General features: G+C 51.1%; 1 protein-coding gene across 1 annotated transcript; it reads left to right on the top strand.

The window, feature by feature from the left end:
- Positions 1-1568: 1568 nt before the first annotated feature.
- Positions 1569-10069, top strand: PGRMC1 (progesterone receptor membrane component 1). The gene is made up of 3 exons (XM_030305302.1): positions 1569-1986; positions 5425-5580; positions 8708-10069. Exons 1-3 carry the CDS (start codon positions 1659-1661, stop codon positions 8809-8811), a joined length of 588 nt encoding a protein of 195 aa, XP_030161162.1. The 5' UTR covers positions 1569-1658; the 3' UTR covers positions 8812-10069.
- The last annotated feature ends 941 nt before the right edge of the window (positions 10070-11010 follow it).

The following is an 11010-nucleotide window of genomic DNA, read 5'->3' on the forward strand; positions in this document are numbered from 1 at the left end:
ACAAATCTCGGCGGTAGATTTTTAAAACAAAAGATAATTAGAGTCTAACTACAGCCTTGTGCCCTCGGTTTAAGCCTGTTTTCCCTTGATTCAATCAAAGATCTGAAAGGGCCATTTCAGCTAACCCTAAATTTAGGTCTGTGAAAAAAAAAAAAAAAAGTGTGGGCCCGATTTAAGGATTATTCCGCTCACAGGTACTTTTAAATGATTTAAGAAGATGGGGTAGGGGGCAGGGATGGAAGCAGTTTGTGCCAGAAGTTTTTAGAATTCTCAGGTAAGAAGCCAGTTCTCTCAAATCTCTTGCGTGTTGAGAGGGGGAGTAAATTACGTGCAAGCGAACAGTACTCTTGATGGAAAAGTACTGCTCTGGGCTGCAGATGTGTACCGGGCTTGCTTTTAATTATTTTTCCCCCTTCTCTCTATCCTTTCTTCCGCTCCTCCCCCCCTAACCCCCGCCCCGGGCTGGTGACAGTAAAGAGGGCAGCCGGGTTAGGATTCTAAAGGGTATAGACAGGCCTTCCCCTGTTAGGCCTGCTCCAGTGCAGCCGGTTGGCCCAGCAATGGCAGGAGGAAATACCTAGGAAAGGAAGGGACCAAACTCAGGATCTTTCCAAACTCCCGCTTTCGTCTGGGATACAGCACAGGGAGGTGGCGACTGCCAAGGGTAGCTCGGCAGACTTCAAATAAAAGAACGCTGCCAACAAAGAAACTTTTGGTCATTATTCTGAGCCAAAAAAAAAAAAAAAAAAAAAAAAGCGCGTTAACCACAGAGGGTTGCTTGCTGATGCGCTGGGACTGAGCAAATCTCTGATTGCCGAGAATGAACTCAACGTAAATCCGGCGAGCCGATCCGTCTCCCCAGGTATTGGGAGAGTTGTCGGACAGGGGCCCGTGCACCGACTGGAGCTACCCCGGGGGTGTCCACGCCACAGCCTCGGGCGGGGAGGACTGGAGAAGAAGGGTCGTGGAGGAGAGTCAAAGGGGGCTCCCAAAGTGGAAATGGGTAGTCTGGGCCTCCAAGGTGCAAAAGGAGCTGGAGGAGAGAGTTTCCTTCCTGTCCCCCAAGAGAGCCCCGCGGCCCCGGGGGGGGATGGGCGGGGAAAGGTGAGGCTTCAGAATGCAAGGCGGGGGAGAAGCCTGAAGCAGCAGACATGGGGCCGTGCGCGGTGCGCATCAGGTGGCGGAGGGGGCCTCCGCCAGAGCTCTGCAAAGCCGAGGCTCTCGGAACCGGTCGGGGCGCAAGGAGCAAGCGAGGGTGCGGAGGAGGGCTGCGCGCTGCGTCGCGCTTAGCTAGAGGATGGCGCGACGATGGCGTGAGGCCGGGGCCGGGGCCTCGCAGGTAGGGCCGAGGCGGGGGGGTGGGGGCGGGGGGGGGCCGATCCCGCGGCGCCAGGGTAGGCGGGATCCGGCTGGGGGAGGGGAGCGACGGCCCGGAGGCCAGGTGGGGGGCCCGAGCTGGGCGGGGCGCGGCGCCCCGGCGGCCGCGGGGGAGGCGGGGCCGGGAGGCTCCGCCCGCCTAGGCCCCGCCCCGCCCCGCCTCCTCCGCTGGCTAGTCCTTGTCCGCCGATCCGTGCGCGCCACAAGCTCGCAGAGAGGGAGGAGAAAGCAGCCAGTTCCGGAGCCCTCTCTAGCCCGGCCCAACCTTTGCTCCAGAGATCATGGCTGCCGAGGATGTGGCGGCGACCGGCGCCGACCCGAGCGAGCTGGAGGGTGGCGGGCTGCTACACGAGATTTTCACGTCGCCGCTCAACCTGCTGCTGCTCGGCCTCTGCGTCTTCCTGCTGTACAAGATCGTGCGCGGGGACCAGCCGGCGGCCAGCAGCGACAGCGACGACGACGAGCCGCCCCCGCTGCCCCGCCTTAAGCGGCGCGACTTCACCCCTGCCGAGCTGCGGCGCTTCGACGGCGTCCAGGACCCGCGCATACTCATGGCCATCAACGGCAAGGTGTTCGACGTGACCAAAGGCCGCAAGTTCTACGGGCCCGGTAACGGCGGCCGCCCAGGGGACGCGGAGACAAAAGAAGGGGCCCCGGCCCGGGGCTGGGTACGGGGGAGGCGAGGGGGAGCGAGGCGCCCCTGAGGGGAGGAATGGCGATCGTGGCGGGGCGGCTCCCAGCGGCAGAGGGCAAGGGGCCCTCAAGTAGTGCCGCGGCCAGCGGGGGACGCCGCCAGCGCCGGGATGGGGGTGGAGGGAGAAGGCTGGAGCGCTCAGGCCGGGATGGGGGGGGGGGGCGGGCGAGATCGCTAACCGGGAAGGGGGGGGCACCGCCGAGCGCAGTGATCGAGGCGCTTCGAGGGCACGGGGTTTGGGGCTTCCTGGAAGGAGGGGCGGTGTCGGGCTGGAGAAGGGAAACGAGGGTGTCTCGAGGGAAGCCGGGGGGGAGGGGAGGGGGGAGGTCCAGCCTCGGAGAAGATGCGGAGGCCGCTGCCGCCGGGAGTGGCCGTGGTGTAACGTGAAGGTGCGGGAGATGGAGCGCGGAGGTGGGATTAGCAGCAGGTCGAAGCCGCGTGCGCGCTGGCGGGTGATGTGTGTGTGCGTATCCCGTGTCCGTGGCTCGCCAGGCGCGTGTGTGCGTGCGCGCGCGCGCTTGGAATGTGGCATGTGTCAGGTATGTGTGTGGCATGTGTTTGGTATGTGTGTGCGCGCGCTGCGTGTGGCCGACCGAAAAGCTGGGAGGTGAACGCGGAGATTCCGTGGGGCGGTGGGGCGGTGGGGGGGGGGGGGGAAGGGAGCTGCTCGAGGGCGGAATGAGGCTGAACGTAGCGGACAATGGGAATGTGGCCAGATGAGAAGGTAATAGAGCATTTCAGTCTATAGCGCGAGAGAAAGGACTAGAAGCCAAAAAAAAAAAAAAAAAAAAAAATTAAAAATGGAGGGAGAGAGAAGTGGGAGGATCCTGGGAAACAAAAGGGGTAGGGCTGTGAGGGCTGCTGGGTGTGGGGATTTCAGGAAAAGCCAACCGGAGGGGAAATGAGGGTGGCCGACTGCTGAGCCATTGGAGGACAGCAGGCCCGAAGGGCCTTAGAGATGAGGCTTTCTAAGCCTGCTGGTGGATCAGAATCACCTGACGCGCTTGAGGAAAAACACCGATTCCCGGCTTAATCACCGCCACCGTGGAGGAGTCTGTCGGGGAGGTCCAGCAATCTGCATTGTAAGAGGCTTTCCCGGGGGCGCCTTTGAGAAACGGCCGGGTTTGGAAAGTCGTGCCACGTAGAATATTCGGAGAGGAAGGAGGTTTTAGCTCGTTTAATACGGACTCCTAAAAACCGAGAGCTCAGGGAGTGTGTCCACATCGAGAGTACTCTCCTCTTGCTCGCGGGTCTGGAGAGAGGGAAGCGGTCTGGAGACGCGCACACATACCCGTGATCCCCGTCATCTCCACTCCTGCTTTGTTTTACTCGCCCAGTCCAACTAATCGAGATCAGATGTGGGAAAGTTCTTAGGGAGCTCGTCCCCTTAGCAGTGTTTCCTCGTGGCTGATTTAGAAGACCTACTTTCTGTAGGCCGTGTAACTGTCAAGATCATTTGAAAACCACACCTCTATTATCGGCACTTACCCTGGCACACCTAGAGGCATTTTCAGTGGACATAATCATGCAAATACCCGTTAGTACTGAGCTGCACCGTCAAGTAGTCCAAAGACGTGCACGGGCCATCATCCTATGATTGTAATTTGCAAAGTCATTGGGAGGAATGTAGGCCTGTGCACAGAAACACAACACTGGGAATCAGGCGACCTGAGTTCTAATCCGGGTTGGATTACTGACCAGCTGTGTGACCTGGCACGAAGCATTGTTCTCTCTGGGCCTTAGCTGTCCCTCTGAAAAATGCTGAGGACGGCCCATTGGGAGATCTTCCTAAGTCTCTACCCTGCGCTGTCGTCCTGTGAGCCCGTGAATGTGTGATACCATGTGCAAATGATAATCCGTGTTACAAAGGATTCCTAAAAATGATTCATTCCGGTGCCCATTATTCTATGCATGGCACCTTTGTGGGCACTGGGAATACAGCAGGGAGCAAAACAGAAAAAGGGGCTGCTCGTGGGGCTTATATTCTAGGGAAGGTACATTCTGGTGAATATATTCCTAATGCTCCCCTTGGGCCATTTTTCAGTATTCAGTGACTATAATCTCTGAAGTAGCAAGGTCCAAGCCAGAACAGTTGGCCTATTTTCAAGTACTAGATGTTACCATGTCCGCTAGAAGTGTGTGTGTGTGTGTGTGTGTGTGTGTGTGTGTGTGTGTATACAGTGTGAAAACTGTGAAATGTGTCGTGTGAAAACTGTGTAATGGGTTTGTTGGGTTTTACCTTCTCTAGTAGGAGAGCAAACGACCGGTTTTCTTTACAACCTTATTTGCGTTCAAAAGTTGGTCATAAATTTTGTCTAATTTGTACACAAATAAATTCCTTGTGGATTGAGCTTTCCAGTGACCAGGGGGCATATTGAAACTTGATCCGGTCTCATACTTGGCCTCGTGGTTACCTACAAACTTTTTAATGTCAGAGTTGCTACCCAATCTACCTTGGGGAAACAGCACATGGTTTAAAGTACACTGGATTCTTTTCATTTACTTGTGCAATATTTAAATAAGTCTAAACATCCACGTCAGGTACCTACAAAATGATTCACCGCTCCCTTAGACAAAAGTCTATATAATAGCATTCTCATGTCTCATATATTTGTTTGGGATATTGATTCAGTCTTTGTTTTCCATGAAAGTGTGAGGATTTTGAGTCTTGTCTTCAAGCTCACCAGAGTGACAGAGGTGATCTCTGTGCTATTTCTTCTTTATTGACAGTGTAGATTATGTAACATGAGGAGAGATTTCTGAACCGCTGATACTCTCATAAAATGATTTCTCCTGCAGATATCGCATGTTAATGTTTAATACAGTCTCACAACCAAAGATCGCCATGAGATACTTTGGAGTCATTAAAATAGATCAGAATACATTTTATAAGGAAATGTTTTCATTTATGCCTTAGTATTTATTACGTTAAGAAACTGTAACTTTTGCTGCTGTAGCCCTAGTGCCTAGAGGAGAGGCAGGCTCTGGGTTCAGTCCTAAAGCCGGATTCTGACCCGTGGGCTCAGTATTATCTTAAACGATTTCCTACCACCGCATCCCGCCCTAGGAGATAAGCATTCATGGCTTTCTTATTAGCTGTCTGAAAATCACAGGAAATGGATGATGATGCATAACATACTGATTTGTGACAGTTTGAGGACAACAGATCCTCCAGTATCCACCATGTAATGACAAAAGCATCAACGTCACTTAGGGTTTCCAAATGGAATTGGATACTGCAGAAGGGGGCTTTCTTCCGTTGATGGGTAAGGAAGCTATTTCCTGTGTATGAACCACAGAGAAACTGTCCGTCTAATAAAGAACTGATCTTTGGTTTGGTTTTGTTTTTTAAGAGGGGCCGTATGGGGTCTTTGCCGGAAGAGACGCATCCCGGGGCCTTGCCACCTTCTGCCTGGATAAGGAAGCCCTGAAGGACGAGTATGACGACCTTTCTGACCTCACTCCCGCCCAGCAGGAGACCCTGAGTGACTGGGACTCTCAGTTCACTTGTAAGCATTTTTTTAAAATTGTGCCTGGATCAAATTTCTACCAGTAATGGGATTCACGGCAGCACAATAGTTACTACTAAGCAGCCTGAAACTGGGGAGCATTTTGATAGGCTCCTGAACGGACGGATCAAGTTCATGGCTTGAAGTGATTGCAGCAGTGCTGAGTCACCTGCCATGATTGCGTCCAGTTTTTAGCTAGTTCCCCATGGAAACTTGGGTTGCTGTTATTTAAGTTTTTGACGGGTTTGCCTAGATTCCACACTAGGATTTGGTGCTTGGCCTGTCGGGGAAAGGATCATGGTCATGTAGGCTACAGAGAGGGATTTCAGAAGTCCTTACTAGCAAGGCTTGCTATTTAAAAGCAGCCCACATTTCTGTTGAAGAATGGGAGACTTGTGTTCAACAAAACAGCTTCTTTTTGAATCTAACTGAGCCTGACTATAGGCCTCATCTACAAATGATGCTTATAATCTGCCCAGCGACAATGGTGTCTGCATTTTTAAAAAGAAAGGGAAAAGGAGACACTTGTTTCCCGGCTTATGCTATGGGCTGAGGTCTTTGGGGCTGTTGGGTGGGGGGAGGGAGGACGGGGATTAGTTCAAATTTCGGGAATCGAGGAATCAGCTCTTGTCAAACCGAAGTGTTTATCACTTTAGCAACATCTCACTGCTAAGAATTTGACTAACCTTTCCCAGCTTTGAAACAGGATACAAAGACCATGACCATCACTTCCAGATTTTTAATTTATTTTTGGAGCACCTGGGTGGCTCAGTCGGTTAAGCGCCTGACTTCAGCTCAGGTCATGATCTCACGGTTCGTGAGTTCGAGCCCCGCGTCGGGCTCTGTGCCGACAGCTCAGAGCCTGGAGCCTGCTTCCGATTCTGTGTCTCCCTTTCTCTGCTCCTCACCCACTCACACTCTCTCTCTCTCTCTCTCTCTCTCTCTCTCTGTCTCTCAAAAATAAAAACATTTAAAAAATTTTTTTAAGGATTTTTTATTTATTTTTTATTTCTTTTAATGTTTTGTTTATTTTTGAGAGAGAGTGAGACAGAGGAGGAGCAGAGAGAGAGGGGGAGACACAGAATCCGAAGCAGGCTCCAGGCTCTGAGCTGTCGGCACAGAGCCCGACGCGGGGCTCGAACTCATGAACCGTGAGATGATGACCCGAGCTGAAGTCAGACGCTCAACCGACAGCCACTCAGGCACCCCCTAAGATTTTTTATTCTAAAATGCAGTTTTCTATTTGCTGTTCTCTGTAGCCAGTTAAATATTACTGACTCTTTTGGCTAAATCCAACCTTCTTTTTTTTTTTTTGAAAATAATGCTGACTTCAGTGTTAATTATTAGCCAGCTATGGCTCTACCCCTAGATTTTGAATCCCAAGCAGACAAAGTATAGCTTTCAAGTCTAGGGGCAAGTCTTTTTACTTTGAAAACGTGATTCAGCTATTTAACACTATCTAACATAGTCCCTGGTTTTCTCGTATCCTAAGGATGCTTTTGTACACATAGAGAATGTTCTTCTGTATGAAACCAGCGAGTTGTAATTTATTACTGACAAAGCTCTATCTTCTAGGGCCTGCCTTCACCAAGGAGGTAAAAACCGTAAAAACTTTCTCCCCCTTCCACTAAGACCCGCCCCAAGTTCTGTTGTGACACCGGAGCTCCACTCAAAACTAGTGTGGGTTCCCCTTAAAGCAGGTTTCTTGGGCGCCACCCGCCTTTTATTTGTTTTATGTAATCCCAGGCACCCTAGGGACCTTTACAACATGTTCAGATAGGGAAGTTCCAGTCTAGTAATTATTTCACGCAAAAGCCGGTCTGGCTACCTGGTTAGACAGGTTGGTTACTACCTGTTCAGAAAGAGGAGACCCGGCCCTCTTGGCCTCTGGCATCCATAGGCTTAATCCCTCATGAGCTTGGCCTCAAGAATGCGGCCAGTGGGGCCGTGATCCCTTCTCCTGCCTTTTGCATTCTGGTTTGCACCCTTAAATCTGTTGTCTCCAACGTCTCCAGTGCTCTCCTGCCTCCTTAATCACTTGCTTTTAACGATGCATAGCTTGTTCCTTGTGCTGGGAAAAACCACCGTCTCCCGCTTTTCCTCCATCCACTAGAGTCCTGGTTCCTCCCCTTCACTGTCACCCGTCTAAGAAGTGCTGGTCCCTAACCACTGCTTTCTGACTCCCAGCGATGCAGTTTCCGTCCCCACAGTCCCACAGAACTTCCCTTCCTGAAGGTTTCCAGGGACCTGCTTCTTGCCAGTATTAACTTCACTCCTCCCGCCCTTGTAGAGCTCCTGTCACATGCCCCCGCCCCCCGGGGGGGCCCCCTCTCCAGAGTCCCCAGCTCCCGTTGGAACTTCATTAACTCGTATTTCCAATTTTGCTTTAAAGTAGCTTGCATCCTTCCCTTTCCATTCCCATGGACGTCCTGCTTACTCCTGGCCCTTGTTCCTTCGCATACTGATCTGGCCGCCTGGGCTCCCTGCGCTGGGCCTCCTTGCTGTCATCTGCCTGGTCTGCCAAAGCGCTGGTTTCCCACGCCGTTCTTTTGTCATAAACCTTCAGTGCCCTTTGCCACCTGTAGACGAAGTCCAGACGCTTCGGGCCGGCTGTCCGCCACCTCCATCATATTCGCCCACACTGCTTAGCCAACCTTCCTCCCGTGCCGTGGAGCTCTCAACTCGGTCTCTCTGATGTTCCCCAGATGTGTGCAGCCTTGCCTGCATGCCTCCGTACGCGGCATTTTCATTTTCTGAAATCCCTCTTGCCTCACGTCCTCCTACGCGTCCTCCCAAGCATGTCGTCCTTCGTGAGGCGTTCTGAAACCCTTCCAACTAACTCCTAGCGAGCCCTGCTCTCCCGCTTGTGCACACAAACACGACTCTGCGTCAGCCTTCCCTTGCACACTCCTCGCCCGACACCGCCACCCCTTCCGTGTTTCTTCTGAACAAAACTCTTAATTCCCGGTCACCAAGGGCTGTGGCATAAGACCTTCCTAACAGAGACCTTCAAGAAGCCCGGCACATCGCCGCATAGACCGTAGGCCTCTAGTGAATGTTTGCAGGTGGGAGGTAGTGGTTCTGGGTAAGGCACGAGAGCGATCATTTGTGTTTTCTTTGCCTCCAGTCAAGTATCATCACGTGGGCAAGCTGCTGAAGGAGGGGGAGGAGCCCACCGTGTACTCCGATGAGGAAGAAGCAAAAGATGAGAGCGCTCGGAAAAATGACTAGAGCGTCCAGTGGAAGCATATCTATTTTTGTATTTTGCAGAATCATTTGTAACATTCCAGTCTGTCTTTAAAACATGGTGATTTCCGATATTTAGAAACGTTTCGAACTTGGCTGTAAGTTTTTGTAATTAACATCACTAGTGACACTGATACACAATTAACTCCCGTCTCCCAAGTGCATGATGCGTTTGTGTGTCGCAAATCCAGACCGTGAACTGCAGGGCCGTAATACAGATGTTATTACCGTTCCCTTCTCTCTCTAGTCAGTACGGGCCGACTTTCAGTTTGTTTTTCCTGAGACAGGCAAGACTTGGGTATTCCCTCCCTGCCCAAGCAGGTAAAGATGTTAAGTGTGCAGAGCCCTTCCAGCAACCGAGAACAAAGGATGAACTTGCAGTCCTGACGTTCTCAAGACAGCAAATCCCTCATTTCTCAATTGACTTAGCTGCACGATTTCTGTTTTATCTACCTCTAAAGCAAATCTGCAGTATTCCAAAGCCTCTGGTATTGATTAAAGAAAGCTGTCCATTAAAAAAAAATTTTTTTTTTTTTGAAATCTCAAAGCTGGGCTCAGTTGGGAAAAATACATTCGCTGTGTTTCTAGACCGCCTTACGATTTTTTTTTTTTTTTTTTTTTGTCCTCTGGACACTCAGATGCCCCCGCTAACACAGCGGTACACAGTGAGGCTTGAAATAGGATCTGAACATTAGAAGGGAAGCCTTGGAAGAAATCAGCCGGCTTGCCTGAAAAGCTAACTCGACGAAGAAAATGTAGGGACCCTCTTCCCCATCCCCACGTTCACGGTGGGACGATGGTTATCCGACCCGGTTTGCCGTGAGGGCGGGGGGGGGGGGGCGTGCCGAACAGAACACGCGTTTGCTCTCCCGGCAGCCCTCGCGCCCACCTCTGGGGAACGAAGAGAGTACAGGTCGCCGTAGCCACGCGGCTCTCAAAATCCATTCGTTAAGGTAACCGTCATTCTTCCGTCCCGACAAAAGTAGCCGCCACAAGAGGAGTCGGGCCGGGTGTCTAGGTCTCTGATAACTGGGTCTTTTCGGTTAACAATAAACTTAGCTTAAGTAGACTGTACAGTCGTATGAATTCGTAAAAGTATATGAACTAGTGAGGTCTCCAACCCTTGTAACTGTAGTTGAATAGTCCTTGTATTTTCTTGTGAACCGTGTTTAATGGTTTTACCTCAGATCAGAAAACAAAATGAAGTGCTTTGGTCAGTTAATAAAAACGGTCTTACCCAGTATAGTGTGGTGGGTTGTCTTTTTTTTTAAACCTCGGAAATCAGATTCGGTCATTTTACTTTAGCTTAATACTCAGTTTCGCTCCTGAGGTGTGTGTGTGTATTCAAAAAGAAACCCGTTAAGGGGCAAGACCTCAGACCCTCACACCACAAACCAAATACCAGCTTATCTTGTGAAGAAGTAGTGAATTGAGTGCCTGGGGGTGGCTCAGTCGGTTAAGCGCCTGATGGGTTCAGGTCATGGTCTTGAGGTTCATGAGTTCAAGGCTCACGTTGGACTCTGCACGGACAGTGCGGAGCCTGCTTGGGATTCTGTCTCCCTCTCTCTCGGCCCCTCCCCGGCTTGCTCTCTTTCTCTCTTTCTCAAATAAAAATAAACTCAGGGGCTCAGTAGGTTAAGCGTCCGACTACGGCTCAGGTCATGATCTCATGGTCTGTGAGTTCGAGCCCCGCGTCTGGCTCTGGGCTGACGGCTCAGAGCCTGGAGCCGGCTTCGGATTCTGTGTGTCTCTCTCTCTGCCCCTCCCCTGCTTGTGCACTCTCTCTCTCCCTCAAAAATAAACATTAAAAATAAACCTAAGAAGACAGTGAATCGAGATTAGCCAAGCTGCCTTAATTCCAACATACAAATGGACATTTTTTTAAAAAACTAGTGAATTTATTTTTTGTGACTTGTCAAATTCTGCCTCAGAACTTTTCTAAACTCCACGGCAGACCTCTGCCTTCGGGTCCGTAGCAAGGTTATTAAGGGGTAACTGCTGATGGCATTAGCAAGTGCCAAGGCACGGTTGGTTGTTTCCGTTTCCAGATACCATCTGACCAGGAGAATATTCAGGAATTCTTTCACGGTAGCTAATTCCCCTCCTGGCAAAAGATCAGATTTGCGTATGCAGTTGGTTGTATAAATACAGCCTATTAATATTAGTGTTTTGCCATTTTGACGT

The sequence above is a fragment of the Lynx canadensis genome, chromosome X (assembly GCF_007474595.2).
Source record: "Lynx canadensis isolate LIC74 chromosome X, mLynCan4.pri.v2, whole genome shotgun sequence".
Lineage (NCBI taxonomy): Eukaryota > Metazoa > Chordata > Mammalia > Carnivora > Felidae > Lynx > Lynx canadensis.